The sequence below is a fragment of the Rhamphochromis longiceps genome, linkage group LG22, assembly GCF_057381845.1.
Source record: "Rhamphochromis longiceps isolate RC_006_pf linkage group LG22, R_longiceps_female_GT1.1, whole genome shotgun sequence".
Classification (NCBI taxonomy): domain Eukaryota; kingdom Metazoa; phylum Chordata; class Actinopteri; order Cichliformes; family Cichlidae; genus Rhamphochromis; species Rhamphochromis longiceps.
In genome coordinates this window covers 23,729,628-23,754,221 of record NC_140577.1, presented here as the reverse complement: position 1 = coordinate 23,754,221, position 24,594 = coordinate 23,729,628, and the positions used below count along the sequence as shown (strand labels likewise).

The window sequence follows — 24,594 nt, the reverse complement described above, 5'->3', positions numbered from 1 at the left end:
CCTGTCTAAGAAGGCGGAGGGGGATTGATTGATTGATTGGTAATTTATTTCAACATGTGAACAATATACAAGTACATTTAGAAAAGAAATGAGAGAAAAAAAAATATACTATACAAATTGCATACAAAAAAACATTCTGATTAATTTACATGTTGAAAGGGATGAGGAGGAGTGAGTGGGAGGTTGTGCCTAAGGAACAACAGACACATGATGAAGGGGAATTGAAAGTGGGAAATAAAAATAGAGGATCCTCCGCTATAACAGTGTTGTTGTCTGGAAGCTGAGTATTCACACATTAAGGCAAGTCTTTAGTGGTTTGAAAGCTACTGTTAGCTAACTTCAGACAGTAAGAGAAAAACTATTTGAACATCCATGCGGGTAGCGTTCACAACCACAGCAATCATCAGAACAGTGAGCCTTTAGGAAACGTACTTTCCTGATCGACTTTGTTGATGTGAAAATAATATGATTCTCTGTTTAAGTTTCATAGCTGTATGAATGCATCTAGCTTTAATCGCAAATTTCTTTTCTTTTTCCCTTAGCTTATGAGCTACAGGAGTGCCCAGATCCAGAGCCTTTTCGCTACGGGGTGGTGGTGGGTGCTGGCTACAACGTGGGCCAGTCTATTTCCTTCGAGTGTCTGCCCGGGTATCAGCTGACGGGACATTCCATCCTCACCTGTGAGCACGGCACCACCCGCAACTGGGATCACCCTTTCCCTCGCTGTGAAGGTAAGTGATGCGAGCAAACAAGAGGACAGCTGTGCGCAGAACTAAACGAATAAAAAGATAACTTGCTTTTAAAACTGTAACGTATTGAACTATTACATCATTAGAGCAAAGTGTGGCCATGGAGATAATAATTATCTATTATGAATAATGTAATTAAACTGAATTATTATCCCCTATTAATGAAGCAAAGCACTCCTCAGCGAAAAATCAATACCACGCTAAAGAGAAGCGGAGACAAATAAAAGATGAATAAAAGAGAGGCTCTATTGAAAGGAAAAGTAATGGATGCTGTTCTTTCGCCTCGTCCTTGACCCACATTCTTGCGTCGATTATTCAATAAGGCCAGCAAAATTACAGAGAGAGGTGATGGCCGTGACACTGGAACTTTGAATGGGCGAGCAGGGAGATAAATGGGAGTGAAAGGAGGAGCAACCGAGTGAAAAGGCACCGGGAACGGGAGATAGAGTTTATTCTCGCACTCGTGCTATTTTCTTGTATGTGGGCTTTTTCATGAGTCACGTCCAGTTTGAAGCTGAAAGATTATTTCCAGGGACCTGAAAGAAAATTATACTTGCATGTGTGCGCGATATGCTTCTTGTAGTATAATAGAATTCTTATTCTAATTATGTTAATGGGAAGAATTAGTATTGTTATTATTCAAATACTATTGCATTGTCCTATGATATCAGTACTTAGTATAAATGAACTGTTTATTTTTGTAATACTGATAGATAAAGCATTTAATATGCTTCATTTCATTCTGGCTTAATGCAGTATTTTCACTAATGAATACTACCCATTAAAATGCATATATGTAGTAATCTGTATGCATCCATGCACTCAGTATTTTGTGTATTCATGTGTACTCAAAGTGGGCATATGCTTGTATGTGAAGATATGTGTTTGAATAAGTCCTGACTGTTGCCGTATTTCACTTTTGCCCTGATGCTGTGGCCTGGTTTGTGGTCTGATGAAGAGGTTAGAGATACCTCTGTTTAATGGCATAAATGCACCTGTGAACTGAACCACACTAATGCCCAAATAACATTCGGTTTAATGCTAAAACAGCAAGAGTTCAGCTATTAAAGCTGCAGACAGGTCATTCTAAAACACAGGGTTTGATAAGGAATGCTTCCCGTAGTCCCTGTTTGCTTCACATAAAGTGACAATAAAATAATAGAGCAATAAGCTTTTCCGTCTCAGGGTTGTGCGCAAACATGCAGATTGTGGTTTCCGTGTGTCTTTGACCGTGCGCGTGTTCTGCTCTTGTTGAATTTGTTGAACAAACACACGAGTGAGCGAAGAGAAGCCCATGTTTTATAACCACTTCAATAATTGCAGGCTATTTATAGCATACTTGTGTAGTGCATACTTGTCGTGCAGACTCTGGATAACTGTCAGATGAAAACCCATCAGATGCAGAATCAATCCAGGACGAATCACTCAGTCCTGAAACCCCCAGACTACCAGACTCGTCTTCAGGGAGCGCATAGAGCAAATCCAATTCTGATTTATGTCCATAACTCTGTTCTTTCTCCCGTCCATGCTGAAGGTTAGCTCGGTATGCGTGGCAGTAGAGGCATAGCATATTGAAAATTAATAACACGTAAAAAATACTCTTCTCAATGGGTATAAATGTTACTATTTAAATTTGACTTCTTTTTGTTATTTTGCCTGCACTAGCCCACTTTGCATTATTATCATGTCTCAGAACTAGATATTAACTAGATATTTGTGCTCTTGTTTGGTCTCTTTGTACTTTTTATTTAGATTGTTTTTTTATTTTTATATGGTTACAATAAATAAAATAAATTCTATTAAAATGATATATGTATATCAAATACTTGAGAAAAACACCTTTTTCAGTTTAACCCTTTTGTCTATGAAAAAAATTAAGTCTGCAAAATAGAAAAAAGGACTTCTGTTATTAGCATCTCTATTAGTACCACACTAGATCGTTATTATAACCATAAAGCACTTAGTAATCCTTTATTTCAGTTTCTATAACTGTTCCTTTAATATCCTTGCCATTGCCACCTATACTAAGTTGTACATGAATTAAAAGCTTAGTATGCTTTGTCTCCATAACTACCCATTCTTCATTAATAGCAAATAGCACTGAAATAAGCTCAAACACAAGGCTGCTATTGCTACTAGGCAACAAGTTACTCTAGATTAAATATAGCTTATTCTGGTCTTATTTATAACTGACCAGTAGTTTGACACTTATTAACCCACACATGTAGATGGATATAGAATAAATATAAATATAAATAAGGCTTTATTATGAACATGTTACAATAGTGCGAAAACGACAGAAAAATATAAACAAAACAATAATCCTATTAAATTTATTCAATAGGCAAGGCAAGTTTATTTATATAGCACAATTCAACACAATTCAACAACAAGGTGATTCAAAGTGCTTTACAGAGACATTAAAAACAAAAACAAATAAAAAGCATGATTTAAAATTGATTAAAAAACAAACAAACAAAAAAACAGTAGATAAAATCAGAACAGCAGATAAAATCAGTAGTTAAAATGTAAGTTTTGAAATTTAAGCTTAAAGGTGTGGATTTGGTGCTTTATTCAAATGCAGCTGAGAACAGGTGAGTCTTCAACCTGGATTTAAATAAACTGAGTGTTTCAGCTGATCTGAGGCTTTCTGGGAGTTTGTTCCAGATATATGGAGCATAAAAGTTGAATGCAGCTTCTGCGTGTCGGGTTCTGACTCTGGGAACTGATAAAAAAACGGATCCAGATGACCTGAGGGATCTGGAAGGTTCATACTGGGTCAGGAGGTCACTGATGTATTTTGGTCCTAAACCATTCAGAGCTTTATAGGCCAGCATCAGAACTTTAAAGTCTATCCTCTGACGGACAGGCAGCCAGTGTAAAGACCTCAGAGCTGGACTGATGTGGTCCACTTTTCTGGTCTTAGTGAGGACTCGAGCAGCAGAGTCCTTTACAGATTTTTTAGGTAGACCTGTAAAGATGCTGTTACAGTAATCAAGCCTGCTAAAGATGAATGCATGGACTAGTTTTTCCAGGTCCTGTTGAGACATCAGATCTTTTATCCTTGATATATTCTTAAGGTGATACTAAGCTGATTTTGTTATTGTCTTAATGTGTTTTTCTAAGTTTAGGTCTGCATCCATCACTACACCCAAATTTCTCGCCTGGTTTGTGGTTTTTAGGTGTATAGATTGAAGTTCTCTGGTGACCTGTAATCGTTTTTCTTTGGCACCAAAGACTATTACTTCAGTTTTGTTTTTGTTTAGCTGGAGAAAATTGTGGCACAGCCAGTCATTAATTTCCTCAATGCATTTACCAAGAGCCTGTACAGGGCCTTGGTCTCCTGGTGGCATTGTGATATATATTTGCGTGTCATCTGCATAGCTGTGATAGTTTATTTTGTTGTTCTTTATAATCTGTGCCAGTGGGAGCATGTAAATGTTAAACAGAAGGGGTCCCAAGATGGAAGCTTGGGGAACTCCACATGTGATACTTGTCTGCTCAGATGTGAAGTTACCTATTGATACAAAGTATTTCCTGTTTTCTAAGTATGTTTTGAACCAGTTTAGTACAGTTCCTGAAAGACCTGCCCAGTTCTCCAGTCATTTGAGTAATATGTTGTGGTCAACTGTATCAAATGCTGCACTGAGATCCAGTAAAACTAAGACTGACATTTTTTCCACTGTCTGTATTCAGACATATGTCATTAAACACTATAGTCAGAGCAGTTTCAGTGCTGAGGTTCTGTCTAAAACCTGACTGGAAGGCATCGTAGCAGTTATTCTGTTTTAAGAAGTAATTGAGCTGTTGAGAATCTGCTTTTTCAATGATCTTACTTAAAAATGGGAGATTTGAGATCGGCCTGTAGTTGTTCATTTGTGTCTTGTCAAGATTGTCCTTTTTCAGTATAGGTTTGATTACAGCAGTTTTTAGTGGTTCTGGAAACACACCTGACATTAAAGAAAAGTTGACGATCTGTAACAGGTCTGACTCCAAAGTCTTTGAGACCTTTTTGAAAAAACGTGTTGACAGGACATCTAAACAGCAAGAGGAGTTCAGTTGACCTAAGATGTCCTCCAGGACTTTGCTGTTAATAGGGTGAAACTGTTTGATGGTGTTTAAACAGTTTTTCGGTGGACACAGTATATATCCTGAATCTGCTGTTGATGTACCAATTGCTTGTCTAATTTTTTGGATTTTTTCTGTGAAGAATTTGGCAAAGTCATTGCAGGCCATGGTTGAATGAAGTTCAGCTGCTACTGACACAGGAGGGTTTGTTAGCCTGTCAACTGTAGAAAATAAGACCTGAGCATTATGACTGTTTTTGGTGATGATGTCAGAGAAGTAGGACCTCCTTGCATTCCTCAGTTGTAAATTATAATTGTGAAGTTTCTCTTTATAGATTTCATAATGAACCTGGAGGTTTGTTTTTCTCCATCTGCGCTCAGCTTTCCTACACTCTCTTTTTTCATTTTTCACCAGTGTGGAGTTTCTCCATGGAGACTTTTTCCTTCCAGAGATAACCTTCGCCTTAATGGGAGCAATAGTGTCCATTACATTTAACATGTTAGCATTGAAGCTATTGACGAGCTCATTGATTGAACCTCTGGACAGGTCAGGTGTTAATGGGAAGACCTGGTTAAAGATCACACTACTGTATTCAGTTATACACCGTTTTGTGATCACTGTTGTTGATATATTTGTGTGGCCTGAAATTTTACTTTCAAAGAAAACGCAGTAATGATCAGACAGGCCCACATCAGACACAGTAACCTTTGAAATGCTCAGGCCCTTGGAGATCAGTAGGTCAAGAGTGTGTCCTCTATTATGTGTGGCCTCTGTTACATACTGAGTCAGCCCAAAGTTGCCCAGAGTGTTACTCAGGTCTTTAGTCCCTTTGTCCTGAGGGTTGTCCACATGGATGTTAAAATCCCCAACAATAATTACACAGTCGAAATCAACACAGATCACAGACAGCGGTTCACTGAGGTCACTAAAAAAGTCTGTGCAGTATTTGGGAGGCCTGTAAACATTAAGAAACACAACTTTGGATGGGGCCTTCAGCTGTAGAGCCACATATTCAAAAGACTGGAAACTTCCAGGAGATAGCTGCTTACATTGAAATGATTCATTAAATAAGACAGCAACCCCCCCCCCTCCTCTCCTGCTCACCCTGGCCTCACTGATAAAACTGTAGTTAGGAGGGGAAATAAACAGTAGGAAAAAGCACAAACTTCTCCCCTCCTACCTTAAATTCTACATTTTGCTACATATATATTTGGTTCCATAACCCCAGTAACATGCCAAAACATATCCATATTTAAAGAAATAGATGCTCATGCACATATACACACATATACATAAACATGTATACACACACATACCCTTAAATGCATGCATAGACATGCACAAATCTGGCTCATGCAGGGACACGTTATTCTGAGGCTGGCTCCTTTGCACACCTTGTGAATCTATTACTGCTGCAATTAACAGACCTTTTTCTTAAATGAACATAAAAAAATAACTGGAGGTCTGTTGAGATACACAAGGCCAGGTCGAACCATTGCCTCAATAAGTGACTTTAGGCATTTTCAAATTTGTCTCTCAGCAGACTAAGTGCTATAATAATGCTTTAAACAAAAAACTCAAAAGAAATTGCAGGGCAGCAGAAAGGAGATGGAGGAAAAATAAAAATAATATCAACCATCAAATATTTTCCGAGCAACTTAAAATGTACAATAATACATTAAGGAAGTCAAGAAATTCATACTTCGCCAAAATAATCAGTAATAACAAAAATAATCCCAAGGTCCTCTTTTCCACCATAGATCATTTATTTAACCCTGATTTTAAAAGCTCCAAAAGAACCCCCACAGACTCGCTCTGTGAGCAGTTTGCAGACCACTTCAGGGGAAAAATCAGCGCCATCAGATCTGATATTTTATCTAATCGCGATATGATTGTAAACACATCTGAGGGCTCGATTGTACCTGAGGAGACACTGGACAGCTTTGTCCTGGTTAATGCTGAGAACTTTCAGAAGGTTTTCTCCACAGTGAGACCCACCACATGTCTTTTAGATCCAATCCCTTCTTCACTCTTTAAAACACTTTATGGATTTTTTGAGGCTGAGCTTTTATACATGATGAATTGCTCTCTTCAGTTGGGTGTCTTCCCTGCTGCCTTTAAAACGGCGGTGGTGAGGCCCCTTCTGAAGAAGAGCAATTTGGATTGTAATGATTTTAATAACTACAGACCTGTATCCAACTTACCATTTTTAAGTAAAGTCTTAGAAAAACTTGTTTTTACTCAGATTACTGATTTTCTCAATGATAGACAGATCCTGGAGATATTCCAGTCTGGATTTAGGGTGAACCACAGCACAGAGACTGCTCTCCTAAAGGTTTTAAATGATCTTAGATGTAACTGGGACGCCCAAAAGCTCTCAGTCCTGGTGCTACTGGATCTAAGCGCAGCCTTTGATACAGTAGACCACGCTATTCTTTTAAACAGACTAAAACACATGGTGGGCCTCTCTGGTGCTGTACACAACTGGTTCACTTCCTATCTCTCTGACAGATCTTTTATGGTGAGTATGGATACATGCTCCTCTAAGATCCATGAAATGACATGTGGTGTGCCTCAAGGGTCGGTTCTAGGCCCTGTACTTTTTAATTTGTATATGTTGCCTCTCGGCAGTGTCATCAGGAGGCATGGAGTGAACTTCCACAGTTACGCTGATGACACGCAGCTGTACATCTCCGTGTCTCCTGATGACACCAGACCAATGGATGCCCTTTTTAACTGTATCTTGGATATAAGATCTTGGATGGCAGAAAACTTTTTACAGCTTAACCAGGACAAAACTGAAGTTTTAATTGTCGGTCCTGAGGCTCAGAGAGAGAAACTCTTGTCTAAATTAGAGGCATTTTCACTATGTCCTTCGCTACAAGTGAAAAACCTGGGTGTTATTTTTGACTCTGAGCTTGGTTTTATCCCACATGTTAAACATGTAACCAAAATTGGATTTTATCATCTAAAAAATATAGCCAGAGTCCGCCCTATTCTCTCTCGGGCCAACACGGAGATGCTGATGCATGCTTTTATTACCAGTCGCATTGATTACTGTAATGCCCTGCTCTCTGGTCTTCCTAAGAAGAATATTTCAACTTTACAACTCTTGCAAAACTCGGCAGCTCGTGTGCTGACGAAGACCAGAGGGCGGGCCCACATTACACCGGTTTTAGAATCGCTGCACTGGCTCCCCGTGTGTTTCAGGATCGATTTTAAAGTTCTTTTATTGGTTTTTAAATGTCTTAATGGTCTTGGGCCTTCTTATCTCTCAGATCTGCTTTTACCATACGAACCCTCGCGGACCCTGAGGTCCTCTGGTACTGGCCTTTTGATTGTCCCTAAAGTCAGGACACATACTCACGGAGAGGCAGCTTTTCAGTGGTATGGTCCTCGTCTGTGGAACAGCCTGCCGGAGGAGCTCAGGGCCGCAGAGAACGTACATGTTTTTAAGAACAGGCTCAAGACCCACCTTTTTAATTTAGCTTTTACTTAGCGTTTATTTATTTTTTATGCTTATTTATTCTATCCTGTTATTCTATTATTAATTTAGGATTTACCTAATATTTCTTGATTTTATTCTTATTCATTTTTTAATCTTCTTACTCTATTTATATTTATATTTATATTGTATCCTGTTCTTATTTATTTTATCATTTTACCCTGTATATATCGTATTGCGTCATATCTCCAGTGTTTCCTCGGAGGGCGCTCTCTGCACCGGGGCTGTTATTGACCGTGGCTGCTGGTCTCTGGGGTCCTCTCAGCCTGGTTGGGGGGCTCCTTGGCCTCCCTCCTGCTGTGTGCCCAGCCCGGAGGCTGCGGTCTGTGACCGGCTCCCGGTGCAGACGGCTCTCTGTTATAATGTTTCCTCACTTGGCTCATGCGAGCCCAGCCCAATTTTTACTCTTTAAGTGTGCGCGTGTGTGTATGTGTGTGTGGGTGGGGGTGGGGGTGGGGGGATATATGTGTATTGAGAGTGTGGGGAGTGAGTTGGAGGGTGGGGTGGGCTGCTTTTAACTATGTAAAGCACTTTGTGCTACATTTTTTCTGTATGAAAAGTGCTTTATAAATAAAGATTGATTGATTGATTGATTAAACTTCTATATTATTATGACCCAACAGCTTTCTAGCTGGTAAAGGATCCTGTCAATTCTCATCTGTGTGGGTTAACATGTGTGAATGTTGTAATAAATTAATGATGTCCAAGGCCTCGCTTTAGATGGACTAACCTTTTTGGAGTTAAAAAGATTTCATTTAGACTCATTTGGACACAATTAATTTGTTTGATTTGGTATTAAGACTGACATGAGGAGTTCCAACATGTGAAGTTTTGGCGCTAATACGCTGCTGTTTTCTGTTTTTTAAGAGATAGTCGACTGAATTTTTCTCTTCTGTTCACGCCTGTTCAACTCCACAAGCAAACATATACTCTTCTTCACACAAGTCTTAAGTAGCTTTACAGTCAATGCGTCAACCGGAGGTGCAACTCCATAGAGTGTCTGGGGTTTAATCAATAGGCCTGATCGATAGCTCATTTAACAGGTGATGCAGCAGCAGAAGGGCCTCTCCACTACAGGAATACAATTGGCAGTTTTATAATGTGAACACGCGGCCCACAACATATAACCTGAAAGACAAACGCAAGGATAAAACATGCAAGGGTGTGTCCTCAAGCTGAAAACCTCTTCTGGGTTGATTCCTGCACTACTGCGATTACTACGCTCTCTAAATTTCTGTGCCCCACCACAGTGAATATGAGGTTTCCATTTGCCCACCAGCACGATTGTTCGGATCTCCTTGAAGGGATATTTAAAATATGTCTATGGATGGCATAATTTGAGGCCAGTTACAGGGATGTGTTTGCAGATAACAGTCATTTAAAATTACTGGCTGGTCTGTGACCATAATGAGATCCTCTGCTAGTAACGTAATAAGTGCAGCCACAAGTGGTAATGCTCCTAACTAGCATGTTGGAAAAATGGTTGTAATGTCTTGCAGCCTTAATGGAAACTGCTAAATTCATGCATTTGAACTTTGTTAAGTTTCTGGAATCATGGAAGCATATAATTTAACTGTTCTGAAAAGGATTAATACATATACAAACTAGAGGTTGCAGGAAGTGACGTATACAGAATAAGGTGGTTAATGATTAAAGTTTGTGCACATGAAAGCCTAAGAAGATATTTAAAGAAGAACTGGAAATGTTTCAATAGAAATCTAGGTTTAAACGGGAATTCATTATTACTAGATCAGAAAGTGAATGGTGTTTTAAAAGTGTTTTAGGTGTTTTAGTCTTTTAAAAAAAGAGTAAGCAAGATAGAGAGTGTTCAGATTGCGCAGTGATTGTGTTTTCTTCTTTGGGCTTGGTAGATTTAATACACATCAAAACAACAAAATTACTGGCAGAAATAATATGGCTTTTTTCAGGAAGCTAGACTAGATATATTTTTATGCAATGCTGAGCTGTGGTTAGAAATTCCTGGGGACTGTGAAGGATTTGTTCATTTCCAAAGCAAATGAAGACATTTATGTGATGCAATGAATAGTGGTTGAGTGTGATTTACTGTTTGTGATTGTGCAGTTGTTGTTTTTCTTTTGTTGTTGTTGTTTTTTACTCAAGGGTATCAGGCATGTATCGACGTGTGGGGTTCTAAGTGTTGCCAGATCAGATCAGTGTACACGCACTTGTAACCTTTTCCTGTCACTCAGAGTTTGCACACTCACACATATCTACCCCTTCTACACTTGCTGTACATATATACACACAAACACACACACACACACACCTCAAAAGCCTCGTCCACATGAAACCCTCGCCTCATCTCCATACTCCCTCTCTACTGCCCCAATGGGAAAGGGTTGAGGCCTTATCTTAGCAAAACACTCCATCCAAGTCCCCACTTACTAACAGGCTTTACTGGCTAATCTTTAGCTCAGACAAGCGCCTGGGCACCAGTCGAAAAGTGAAGGAGAGTGGGAAAGAGACACTGAGCAGAGAAGCAGGAGGAGAGAGGGATGAAAAACTCTTTTTTCGCTGATTGTGCCTGAATTATGTATCAACCCTAATGTATCTGTCCTGCCTATATAAAATATACACTTTCCCTGTCTTCACCGCCCTCTCTCAGTGCCTTGTGGTGGGAACATCACATCAGACAATGGGACCATCTTTTCCCCGGGTTACCCTGAGGAGTATCCAAGCTCAGCTGACTGCTCCTGGCTGATTACTGTGGCTCCTGGATTTGGCATCAAACTGACCTTCTCCCTCCTTCAAGTTCATGGGCCACACGACTTCATTACTGTCTGGTAAGAAATGACAGCGTAACAGGCTCCAGATATGCAGAAATAGTTTCAATGAGACAATGCGGACAGTTTGTTATTTTGAGGAAAGCAGTATTAAACTTCACCATCGTCTCAAAAAATTCTCAAGAACTTGTTATCAGGCTTTCTTTAATCTTTGATTATTTGTTGTTTTTGTCTTTTAATACGATGTGTTAAATACACTTTTGCCTTTGTGCTTGACTGAGCATCAGTGGGTAAAGCTTCCTTTCATCACCTCCATAATACATGGTTAAAATTGCCATATGTGGCACCAAAGCCAGGTTTTTGCATACACGATGTTTGCCAGTTCTAGTTGATCCTCCAAAGCTTCCAAAGGTCCCAGCTCTCAGTGAGACAGGAGGTCTGACTGCCAGCCAACCTGGCAACATGACCACATGAAAGATCCACATGGTTTTCTGGTGACATCTACGTTTAACTGTTTGCGCTACTCATAGAAATTTGTTTGAGGCTTTTTTAGACCACCGATAATTTAAGTCAACATGGCTAAAGCGAGCCAAAATGTCCACTTTCTATCGTATTGTTTCTCATCTCTAAATGGTCCCCGCTGTGCTGATCTTTCCCAGCTAGTTCCTACAGAGCCAAGATGGGGGACTATCTTGTTCCCCATTTTCCAGCTACCACCGCTGTGTATCTATCCACTGAACTACTGAGCCAAGGAAATGGGCCCCTTAATGGCGGCTTGGCTAGAGTGCTGTCAGGCAGAAGTCCCTAGCCAGCCGTTTCCAGAGCTGCTTGTAATCTCCCATGCCCAGTCTGACAGCCAAAGACAGATGGTTTTTAAGCTGAATGGTTGTGGCAGGAATCTGGGAGCTGGCTTAATCGGCCATGCCCACACCAGGGGACTGCCAAGGCTGGGCCACAGCTTCCAGAGACACTCCCTTTGGATAGCTGTTACCAGGAGCACCACAGTCGAGACCTGTCACTCCACGCTTACTGTATCTCAAATTCTACCTTATTTTAACATAATCATCCAAAACAGGTGAGGGGTAATCTCTTTGGGTTTGTTGAAGTGTGAGCAGCTTGATTATACTCTTCTGAAGCTGCTTGACAATAATCTGGCATGTGGCTTAGTAGTTTGTTTGCATCACAGACCCTTAAGGTTCTTTATGGCTCCTATACAAGTGAGCTCTGGAGCATAGACTGGTGTTTCCAGTGTATTGTTGTTTTTGCATTTATGGTTGACTTGCAACATTCCTCCATTTTTAGGGATGGTCCACAAGAAACAGCCAGGAAACTAGGTGTGTTTACTGATGGAGAGCCCAACGACCCACCCAGCAGCACATCTAATCAGGTGCTGATACGGTTCCGTAGTAATACAGAGAAGGGTGGACTCTTTCGTATCAGCTATCAAGGTTTGTACATGGTGTGGATCTAGCTTTGTTTCTAGCTCTTGATTTACATACATTCTTTGTTTAACTCCTTTCATGTCTTTGATGCACTCACAGCTTACAGACTACAGTACTGCCTCCCTCCCTCCATCATTCCTAATGCTGAGATTCTGATGGCAAGCAAGGAATTTAAAATTGGTAGGTGGAAATGCTGTCACAATAAGACCCATGCACTTAAACACAATGGCACTGACACTTCTGCCTTTTTGTATTTAATGTTGTTCCCATGCAGATTTGCAGAACCGTAGCATTTTGAAGCATTCATGAAGCTTCTAACTTTGGCTGTTTTTATTGCCTAGGTTCGCTGAATACACAGTCCATTCAGACACACCTCAAATGCATCACCTAGGGCAGGTGGTCTCATTCCCTTTGAAGACAACAGAGATGAATTCCTGTTTCTGTATTTGTGTAGCTATTTGACCTTTATTATTCAGAGGCATAAACGTAGCAACACTGACATAGTGTCTGTAGGATCCCATGGGGATTTTTGTGTCCACAGATTCATCCCAGTTTTCACTGAAACACATGACTGATGATAACTTCTGTATTGTTATAGAATCCTTTATAAGGAGCACTTTTTACATGTATCATAACAGTTAATGCTACTGCTTCTGACCTTGACCTTGACTGTTGCTCTCCTTTGTCCATCACTGTTTTCAGGTGATATAGTGCGCTACCGATGTCTCCCAGGATACCAATTAAGTGGAAACAGCATCCTGACCTGTCGGCTAGGTACACATTTGGAATTTGAGGGCCCTCCACCCTCATGTGATGGTAAGTGTTTGTTTACAACTTGAAAACATCCTGGAGTACCATTGATATATCCCTGGATATCCTAGCTTTGAGCACACTTGTACACATCAAACAAGGGTTGGGAGGTGATTTTTGTGACGTATACAACACTGAGTTGGACACAGTATGGTGATGGGTTGTGAAGGATCTTGCAGAAGGCTAAAGCACCTTAACTAGTGTGCCCTACATCAAATTTGCCAATGTTCATAAGGTTGAGTCATCAGGGGCCACCAATGAGATCAGCTGGTCTACTGGGATTTTACCTCATGGCCTAAATATAAACTCACTGGCCACTTCATTAGGTATTACTGTTTAACTGCTCATTAGGACAAATATTTGATCACATGGTAGCATTTCATTGCATTTAGGCATGTAGACATAGTGAGGACAACCTGCAAAAATTCAATCCGAGCTTCAGAATGGGGATGAACGGTCATTTTAGAGATTTTGAATGTGGCATGGATTTGTTTCAGAAATTGTTGATATACTAGAGAAAATGCCTTACCAGAGGTCAGACTGTTTCGAGCTGATAATAACAACATGGAAAAATCACTGACTGGTCTGATGAGTCATGATCTCTGCTGCAACGTTTGGATAGTGGGGTCAGAAAACAGCATAAAGAACACGAAAGCACAGATCCATCCTCTGTTGTATTAAGAGTTCAGTTTGATGGTGAAGGTGTATTCGTTTTGGCAACATTTTCTTGACAATTTGGGCTTCTGTATGGCAGTTGTTTAATGCCCCTGCCTACCGCAGTACTGTTGCTGACTATGTCCATCCTTTTATGACCTCTTCTGGCTGCTTCTAGCATCATAACATGCCATGCCACAAAAGGCAAATAATCTTACACTGATTTTTTAACATGACATCGAGTTCAGTGTACTCAAGTGGCCTCCACAGTCACTAGATCTCAGTCAGATCCAATAGAGCACCTTTGGGATGTGGTGGGAGGGGAGATTCATATCATGAATGTCCAGCTGACAAATCTGCATTAACTGTGTGACGCTATCATGTATCATGTACCAAAATCTCTGAGAAATGTTTCAAGCACCAAGAAAAATAGGGTCTAACCTCTTCTAGCAACATGTAACTGCCACTAAGTGTATATTTTGCCTAAAAAGCACCAAGAAGACAAATGGGTTCTGCTGCTGTGAAATAAACAGTATGTCAGAACTATATATGGTATAGGTAAGTCCTACTGGTTATGAGTTCTTGTGATAGTTAAGACACTTTACTGTCAAAAGAAATAACTTACAGTATTCCAAAGTAATCCTATCTGCCTGTACCATTTTTATCCTCTCCTACATTTAAGCTGATCAAATAGCATCAAGCACATGGTGTAAAAAACACACATTCTACGTGCACCAGCACAGAAACAACAGGGCCAGTCTGAATATGAACACACAAAATGTTTAAGCACCAAATGCAGTGATGTGGTTTGTTTACATAATATATATCTTAAGATGCATCGAACCATTTTCGAGTCTGATGAATCATAATGTTTTATATGTAGCACAAGTCAACACTGCCTTCATCCTCCAAGAGGGACTGTATGAGTTTATTTTCAGCAGTGTTATGTATCCCTTAGCTCTAATCATGGACTGATGACTCAAACATGGAGCTTCGCCTCTTTTCTTGCTCCTGCGGGTACCCTTTTTTGCCTGTAGTCAGGGAGCGACAGCCAGATATCAGCTTGGTACCATTTCCCATCTTGGCGGATGATGCTTGGCTCCCGTGAGGCCGAGCGCGGCTGCTGTGGCGCTCTCTACATGCTGAGATATTGTCCTCCCAGAGGAATGCAGCACCCACCGCACGCGCTATAACATCGTAATGCTGCACGTTGTGCACGCTACTTTTCCTCGGGGCGAGAGTCTGGGTGCATAAAGGGGTTTGTGCTTCACAGTATCATAAAAGCGTATCTTTCATTTTCTTTCTTTCTTTATTGGAAATGTGTGTCTCATTTAAGAATGCTTCGTGTGTCCCGTTCTGTTTGTGGGTTAGGTGGTGGGCGAGAGGGAGGTTTAGGCGAAGTTTGATAAATGCAACTAATTTAGTGTACTAAATAGGAAAAATATGCAAAGCTCTCAGCATGAGGTGAAAAAGGAGAGAGATACAAAAAAGAATTAGACGAAAGCAAGAGGGTAATGAAAGGGGAAGAGGAACTATGTGTAGGCTAATAATGGAGATGTGGAAAGTGCTTAGGACACCCAGTGAGAGGCAGAACGGAGAATACCGAAAGTGTCAAAAAGTGAGAGGAACAAGGCAGTCCCTTGTATGTATGTTCCCTGGATTTATTTGCCACCCATTTTTACCCCACAGACAGATATTTGCACCTCTATATGTGCAAGAATAAGCCTACAGTGTTTACAATCATGGAACATTGGCAGATGGTTGCCCCTCCCTAAATCTAGTTCTGCTGAAGGGTTCTTCTTGTTAACAGGATTTTTTTTCTTCCCACCATCGCTAAGTGATTGCTCAAAGGGGTCATCTAATTGTTGGAGTTTTCTCTGTGTTGTTGTAGGCTCTTTAACTTATAATATAAAGTACTTTGAGGCAACTGTTGTTGTGATTTGGCGCTAAATAAATAAAATTGAATCAAACTAATGCATAAAATCCAGTAATTTTTTTAGGCTTTTAATATAGGTTCAGTTGCAAAATTCCCTTCAACAATTTGTTTCCCTTTGTGCTGACTAATGTACTGAGAACAGACAACCCACCTCCTGCTCCCCTTTTCTCCAGCTTTTATTAGCTTTTTTTAGGGAGCTGAAAGCAGAGAAAAAGTTAAAAGACGATGCTCGAATGAGAGGGAGAGAGAAGAGGGTCAAAAGATAAACCGATAGGAAGAGAGCAGTTTGAGTATAACTCTGGATACGCTGGAAAAAGCCAAAAACTGGCCTGGAAAAGATGGAGGAGAAATTGCTAAATGAGCAGAAGGGTAGTGAGTAAGTGAGAGTGGGGCTAGAGTTTAAAAGCAAGGCGAGAAAGGGAGACAGGGAGAGACTTAGTTGGAGGGCAGTGAATAGACGAAGAGCAACAGCTCATTGAAATGCAGGGGACATGCCGGCTGCAGCTGCACCTATCAAATCACCACTTCTAGCTCTGACAAGCAAAACCCTCCCTGCACATTTAGCAGCCCTCACTCCCCGCACACAAACACACACCGAGTCGCTGTATACGTATACTGTATGCACCTCCACGCCGGTCTAGCTGGTGTCTGGGTTACGCAGCGTTGGATGTTGTCATTCTGTGACAGTCTTCCAAGAGTGCAGCCCTGGAACCACTGCCGGGTCTGCAGTGTTCCTTGCCCCCTCGGCGCCAGCATCCTCTCTCATCCTCTGCATTCCCCTCCTCCCTCACTCGACACTCACTTCTCTCCCATGACTCACTAACATCAGACTTATGTTCTTACATAACACATGTAGCCTTTGTTCCCCAGACTTTCTTTGTCATTGTCTGAGGCTGCTTGAAAACAGAGCGCCGTGCATTCCCACACACTTTATAACACACAGGTGTCTGTCAATACCCAGATCTATCTGTCTCTACCTTCCCAAAAACCTGTCATACAGGCAGAGAAATAAAACCTACCATCATAAATATGTAAACACTGACACACAGTAACTTTAGTTTTTTAGCTGTTTAATTCAGAGAACAGTTGCCAGTCATCCAGATGGGTATTTGCTGCCATCGGAGCAACCGGTGGCTTGGTTCAGCATTTGATTTCCCTTCTATTTGATTACACTGGGTTGTATTGGACCCACGACCCTTAACTACATTTGCTGTCTGCAGAGACCACAGGGAGTTCAGGCATCACACACACAAAGTGTTGCTTGAATTCATTAATGAAAACACAATGAGCTCTGATGAGTCCAAATCCCTGTGTTTATCCCCCAGACAGATTTCTGGTTAAAACCTGCATAATAATCCATCACATTACTTTCCCAGCTAGTTCTTCTTCCCCTCTGCTGTTGGACACATGAACAATAACCACATGATTGTCCCCGCCACTAACACATGACCCTACGCTGTGTCACTGCATCATTTCATGTTTGGCACTGATCACCACCTGCACTCATGTATATATCTTTCTACGTAGCACTCATAATTCTTATTCTCATGTATATATCTCATGTATATCTCATGCACATATCTTTCTTTCTACATAGCACTTTAATTCTTATTGTCTGCACTGAAGCACCGCAGCAATTTCCTAATGTTGTAAACCTCAACATCTGGCAATAAACCCATTCTGATTCTGATTCTGATTCTGATTCTAGTTACAGTAGCTTTCTTCATCCCTGTCCCCTTTTGTTTTTCTCGCCTCTTCATTTATCTCTCTTCCGCTCCGATTTTTTTCCCCTCTCTCTCTGCCCCTGTCTTCTTTTGTTAGAATGGATTACAGCTACCCCCTTCGTTTCCCATCTTCATTGTCATCCCTGACTTCTAAGAGTTGTTAGGCCCTGATCCACATTAATACTTATGTTGTGGCCCTTCCTATTCATTCGTCTCGTTATCAGACCTCGGCTTATGCTAATTAAAAGCCATCTCAACGGCAATGCAGCAGTTCAAGCTTGATACATATAGTAGATTTATGTATAGGGGCAGTTTGATTGGGAAGATATTTGCAAACTTTGAACAGTTTCCCCACAAACAGAAGGGACGCTTCACAGAACGCTGTCCCTGCTGCCTGTTTATTCCGCTCCTCGTCTCATTAAAGTGAGATTTCATTTTGAGCTCTATCAGGGTTGATCTCACCTTGTGTGTCGAAGCACCCCCCCTCACACACACACACTTTCTTTTTCTTTTTCTTTTTTCCAGCTGTCAGATTTGTCCCCTAATACCCTTTTGTTTACAGCCAGAGTGATGCTTCATTTCAAAGTGGATTAGTTTAATAAGTAGCAGCCTATAGATAAGCGCCCCTGCCCATCTCTTTCCATCAGCTCCGAGACAAGCTGAAGGGAGTTTTGAAGACACATCCAGGCTTTCTGAAAGGTCACTGACAACACATATCTCATCCTCGGAGAATTGATCATTTAATGAACTTCACTCTTAGATTTTATATGCCACTTCCAGGTGCAATCACTTCCACTATCACTGACGGATTTAAACCTTTTTGACTCATATCCACTGAGGGGCTTGACGTTGTAAATGATTTTTGCAGACTTGGGGAATGTCTTCTCGGAATTTAGGATCATAGGTGATTAATGTTGCTTTACTTCCAGAAGTCGATGCCAGAAGTGGTACTTTGCCAGGCTATTTTCTTTTTTCTTTTTTTCTTTTTCTTTTTTTTTAGACAAAACTGCTGTTTTTGGTTGATGAAGAACACTGACAAATATTAATTGTTTGTTTGGAAGCATTATACTTAGGGAAATGTAGCAAATGCAACAAATGGTTACATTTGACAGAAAATAATTCTTACATGCCAGCTTACCTGACATTATCCGAAATTTCCTGAGGGAATAAATCCCATCTAGCTGACACGCCAACCCCAGTAAAACAAACGGGAAGAATTATTTGCAGATGCTGTTTAAACCAAGGCTTTCTGCCATATTTTTATGCAAATTTCATAATCTTTTTCCCCTATGAACACAGAGAAGATGATGAACAAACCAAGGCATGCACAACTGTTCATTCACACACACAGGCTCACCTATTTACAAGTTAATAGTCGCTTCACATTGCTCAAGAAAAGAGGCACACAGCTTGAGCTCCAGTCAGAGAATTCAGGATTTCTCAGCTGTTGTGAAGGACCTCAAAGTGCCAAGTGCTTCCTTTGCCCTAAGGTAAAACAGTGCATGGGTATTAAAATTGCAGCACACGGCAGATACTTTATACCCCAAGCAAAGTTTTCTGCCACATTTGTTTGACAAACACAAATGCTTGCAAAAAAATCTATGCGCATGCAGAGAGAGCACCTGGTCGAGTAAGTGCTGTTTTAAGCGGTTTGTCAGTACATTTTTATGTATGTGTGTGTGTTTTTAATGATTTCTCCAATGAAAGAATTTAAAGCCTTTGGCGTGTAACAGCTTAAATATACTCTTTTTTTATTGCTATTAGTTGGAATGGATGTATTCATAATTTCAACAGGACTTAAACTGTTGGGTTGCACGTCTTTTGTCCTGTCTCCCTCCCTTCATCTCCGGGCTCGGCAGATGGCTGCCTCTCCCTGAGCCTGTTCTCTCCTGTTAAAAGGAGGTTTTTCCTTCTCGCAGTCACCAAATGCTTGTTTTTAGAGGCTCGTCTAACTGTTGGGATTTTCTTTCTATTGTTTTAGGGCCTTTACCTTACAATATAAAGCACCTTGAGATCACGTTGTTATATGGTGCCGTATAAATAGCAATGAATTGAGTCTAAGGAGGTTGGAAAGAAAATGATTGGACTTCTTTGAGGTTTTCTTGAAGATGTTGCACCTCTCATCCATAAGGCTTCCTCAGTTCTAAAATCAAAAGGTGGAGAGTCATCTTGCATCAGCTGACTTGATAGGGTCACATTATAGGATTGGGCAAGCCCTCACAGTGGTTTCACCCGAAACCTCTGGAGGTAATGACCTTCGCATTTTTTCCCATCTTGGCTCATGTGATGACACACATGATTAATAGTGGCTCAATGACCTTTCTAAGGGACAACCTCTGCTAAGGTTTATTCATGGGATTACCATGACTTGGATGACTTGAATTCAGTGCAATTTAAATTGAGTTGCAGCAGGGCTTCTGTGTTAAAACAGTTAAATACTGTTAGGTATGGCAAAATTTGTTCTTAGATAATTTTCTATGGAAACTATTGAAAGCTGTAATCACAGCAGTAGAAAAATCCTTTTTTAATGTTTGTGTGCAACTACAGAGATTTTTTTAGCTTTGTTGAAAGTGTTATTACACATCAGCTTCATCTTCTCTATGCATATAGACACAGTGAAGACAAGTAGTATTTAAACAAACAGTGTAGCTGTTGCATTGTGTCGCCATAACAGCATGTTGCATCCTTTCATTTTGCAGCTTGTTTATGGGGCTGCAGTGTGCATGCAGACATCTCTGTCAGATTAAAAGGTTGGCTTTACAGCACTGCAGCAAAAACACAACAGACAGGAGCGCTGCGTGCTGTCTGATAATATGGAATGAAACCACTAGAAAATGTCAAAGGATGTCATGGAGACGTCCTGCAAGAATGCAAATGACAGAGGGAGAAAATGAGATGAGCGGATGTATGAGGTCCGCCCAGACGTGCCTCTTCAAAAAGGCGCTTTGAGGCAGATGTGAGCGTTAACCACCGAGTTAGCATCACATCTGTCGCACACTCACAATGGGAAAAGAAGACGGAATACGCTAATGGCAAGTCAGTAATATTATGTAACGTATAAGCCGTTTCCTGGAGTGACTTAGCATGGACAGCTTTGTTTCCCCGAGACAGCATCAGGACCAGAATGACAATTAGCTTAGCTATGCTTTTAGTCACATTGAGTTGCCCTCCAGCAACAGTATGGCTCTAACCAATCCAATTTGTGTTTCAAGGTAAATTGATTCCACTAAAACAAATGAACAATCGCTGAATGTGATGCGCAATTATGAAACGACAATACAGGAACAGATCATCATTCCTGTAGGTCACAATAATAGATTTACGTTTTGTCTCTCTGCTGTTTCTTTCTGTCAACAGTGACGTGTCCCATGAACGAGATACTCACAGCCTCCACGGGCGTCATCATGAGTCAGTCGCCCGGCAACGGTTTTCCCCACTTTGAGTCCTGCTCCTGGGTGGTTAAGGTAGAACCCGGCTACAACATCACTTTCACTATCGAACATTTCCAGACCAGCCGTCAATTCGATGAGCTTGAAATCTTTGATGGTGAGTGACTGCATCTGTTAAGACAGAGAACTTGTGTTCATCAGTGCTAACATAAACGACAGTGTTTATCTGTTTGTACCTGTTTGGTTTATACCATTACATTTCCTAGTGGTTTTCTTGGTCTGGATTACCAGCTGGACTCCCTGTGACATCTCTTTTCACATATCCCCTGGCAAAAAGAGTCATTTTCACAGATATCTGCAATTAAAGGCTAAAATAAGCCAGAAGGCTAAATCCACTATTCCCAACAAAGCTCTCTGCCACTGGTAACAGAAAATCAAACGTAGGCTCCCTTTTATGGTGACAGAACATCTACATCTGCCTTGTACATTTGCATGTGATTAGAGGTACAGTCAGCATCTCTGCCAGGCTGCTCTGAGAAAGTGGTGATCGTATACACTGGTGATGCTGATTAGTGCTTTTTATCTTCTGCCGAGTGTAGAGGAACAGACATTTGCTAACCTTGGGGCTGCCAAGCCAATTATGGACTGAAGTCTTATTTTTTTCCCCATCATTAGAAGATTAGGAAATTGTGATATTTTTCAAACTTCTGTGCTTCTGTTTGGATAAAGATAAATTCTGTGCAAATATATATATGTGGATATATATATATATGTATATAAATTATGTGTCCTCATTACATTTTTGTTTTTTACTTTTGACTAGAATATACTTTACAGAATTTATCTCACATTTATAGAACATAAAAGCTTAGATAAAAACCGTGCCTTTTTAGTAGTCTTGTGATTTTTACAGCTGGATGCCTCTCAAATCATCATTCCCCTCACCCATGTCTTCATCCAGGCCCATCCAGACAGAGTCCTCTCCTAATCACACTAAGTGGTAACTATTCCAGTCCGCTCAGCATCACCAGTTCCAGTAACAAAGTCTACCTGCACTGGTCCTTCGATCACACTACCAGCCACAAAGGCTTCCGCATACGCTACTCAGGTGAGTCTAAAGCAGCGATTTGCTAGCATGGGGTGCATGGCTTCTTTCGAAATCGAATTTCTCTAAAGTTTTCAAGTCTTTATGAAATTCAAGGCCAACACCGAAATGCTTAAAATGTGTGGAATGGCAGACATTGACAGCTTCATATGTACACTGGGGAATATTAACTTGATAATTCTGGACCTCGTTTGTAAATTCAGTCTCTTCAGTGGTGCGTTCGGTTTACTCTCTAAAGGAGACCAATATTTGGACTGCCAACTGCAGCTGAGATGACCAGAAATATCAGCCATCTCTATGACAACCTAGTGGGGGTGGTAGGCATCTGCAACACTTGGGAATTAGTAAACACTGTGTCTTGTATTGCCTATTATTCCTCTGTTTTGTCCTGCTCCTGTGAAGGATCTGTTGGTATACGACACCTGCATAACTCGCTGTGAATTATGACTGTGTAAATATTTAAAAGGCTCCCTCCGTTCTGTATCAACACCACTCAGCCAGATTGACTAATTGTCTCTCTCCCCTCCTCTCAGCGGAGCTTTCTGTCTCCCCAACCGGATGTTCTGCCCTATTTTTCTTTTGCCTCGTTTAATATCTTCTTCCTAAGCACTGACGGATTTTGCTGTAGCGGGTTAAGCCACAGACTGAGGTCTGTTTGAGAACCCAAGAGTTGCCTCGGTCTGTATGGAATCACCTTTTGTGGTATCTTAGTGGGAAGGAAGAAACAGATAGGACTGTGTTCAGCTATGCTCCTCATCAATCCATCTTTTCTCTGAAGGGGAAGGTATTCCATTCCATTACTTCCTGTTTTTACTCTCCATCCAAGACTTCCCTCACTGTTTCACTCCATTCATCTTCTCCGTGGATTCAATTAACTTACAGTGAGCCCGACTCTGTCGGCAGCTGCAGGGTTGATTGCAAAAAGACAAACTGTATAACAGGGCAAGTAGAAATGAACACGGGCAAATGAGCTAGACCCAGATAGAAGTAAAGAACTGAACTCAAGGGTGGCTCAGAAGCCGCCAGTCACAGTGACTGACAGGAAAAGGCCTTGCAGAGGAACATATACAGTACCTTTGCAGGGTATTTAATTTGGGTTTGCATGTCTTCTTTTTCTTATCTGTGTAGTCATCAAGAAGAATATTAATGAGAAGCCATCCTCCTGATGAGAGTGGAGATGTCTGGCTCTTCAACATTAAGCTCAGACACTACTTTTGACAGCCCAAGGCCTGCACTGAACTGCCGTGTATCATCGCCTAAGAAATCTAACATCTTTCTTAGTGAACCTCAGTGTCAAATTCTGCATAAAGTGTGTTTTATCTAACATCTCTTCTGTGCCACAAAAAGGTCTGTCAGCTCACTTGAAAAGGCTCAAATTACCTCTCGCCTTGGGAAAAAAAATGTTTCAAGGTAGCAACAGTTTAAAAATGGGCAAAAACATCCTAACCTTTGACATGGCTTTAAGATTTTATACAGCAGGGAAGAGTCATCTGATTGTCTGTTTTTAAAAAATTCACACTAACTTGAAAGAGAGGCCATTTCCATTCCCACATGTTAGCAAGTTGAATTTAAATTAGCATTTTTCTAAAAATGTAATGCAGTCAGCAGTTCCCACAGCGAGCGTCATTTCCTATGTCCCGTTATCCCGTTGCATAAATTGAAAACCGTTTTGACAATCTGTGTTTCTTTACTTAAACTCCCTCAATCTTCAGCTGATGTGCAGTGATGTGCCACGCTATTGTGAAATCTGCAAAAATACAGTTTAGGCCTGGGAGCCTTCAGTTCTTTGGAAACCTGGACTCCATCGTCGGCACCATTTGCCATGATGAATGATCATCGCCGCTACCAATTTTAACCGAAAACAACAACATACACTTTGTTCCTGCTTTTTTGTACCCGTCACTTTTACGAATCTCCTCTGGGGTAGCTGACAAACTCCAGCTTTGCTTTGCAGAACAATATTTTTCTTTAATCAATTTTTCTTGTCTCAAGTAGTTTTGGGGGGTTTTGCCAGAAAGAAATTGCAGATTAACACTTGTATAAATTCATATCCTCCTTTATGTCACCTGGGGTAGAAGATGAAAAAGGGATCTGGGACTATTGAAAGAACATTAATCTGTCACCTTTTTTTTTAACAACTGCATCTTATTGGCTCGTGATTGTTTGTTGTCCTCATTGAACTCAATTTTATCTTTTCCTGTATCTTTTCTTTCTTTCTTTCTTTTTTTTGTGTCAAAGCTGCCTACTGCAGCCCTCCAAACAGCCCAGTAAATGGCACAGTGCACAGTCTGACAGGCACAAAACTCGGCAGCACCCTGCGTTTCAGCTGTGACCAGGGCTTTCGTCTTATTGGCCAAAGCAGTGCCACCTGTACGCGGACTGCACAGGTGATCTACCAGTGGAACGCACCGGTCCCGCTTTGCCAAGGTGAGCGGTCGGCAGCAGCAACTGATGAGTAAATAACAAAT

General features: G+C 40.9%; 1 protein-coding gene across 1 annotated transcript in view; it reads left to right on the top strand.

The window, feature by feature from the left end:
• The window catches only part of csmd2 (CUB and Sushi multiple domains 2), a 290,206-nt gene that overhangs the window by 225,518 nt on the left and 40,094 nt on the right, over nucleotides 1–24,594 (top strand). Inside the window, exons 43-50 of the mRNA XM_085395216.1 lie at nucleotides 543–731; nucleotides 10,949–11,126; nucleotides 12,369–12,514; nucleotides 12,608–12,688; nucleotides 13,211–13,324; nucleotides 20,990–21,178; nucleotides 21,983–22,129; nucleotides 24,365–24,553. Of these exons, the coding sequence (XP_085251342.1) occupies nucleotides 543–731; nucleotides 10,949–11,126; nucleotides 12,369–12,514; nucleotides 12,608–12,688; nucleotides 13,211–13,324; nucleotides 20,990–21,178; nucleotides 21,983–22,129; nucleotides 24,365–24,553 (1,233 nt within the window). The remainder of the gene's footprint in view (nucleotides 1–542; nucleotides 732–10,948; nucleotides 11,127–12,368; nucleotides 12,515–12,607; nucleotides 12,689–13,210; nucleotides 13,325–20,989; nucleotides 21,179–21,982; nucleotides 22,130–24,364; nucleotides 24,554–24,594) is intronic.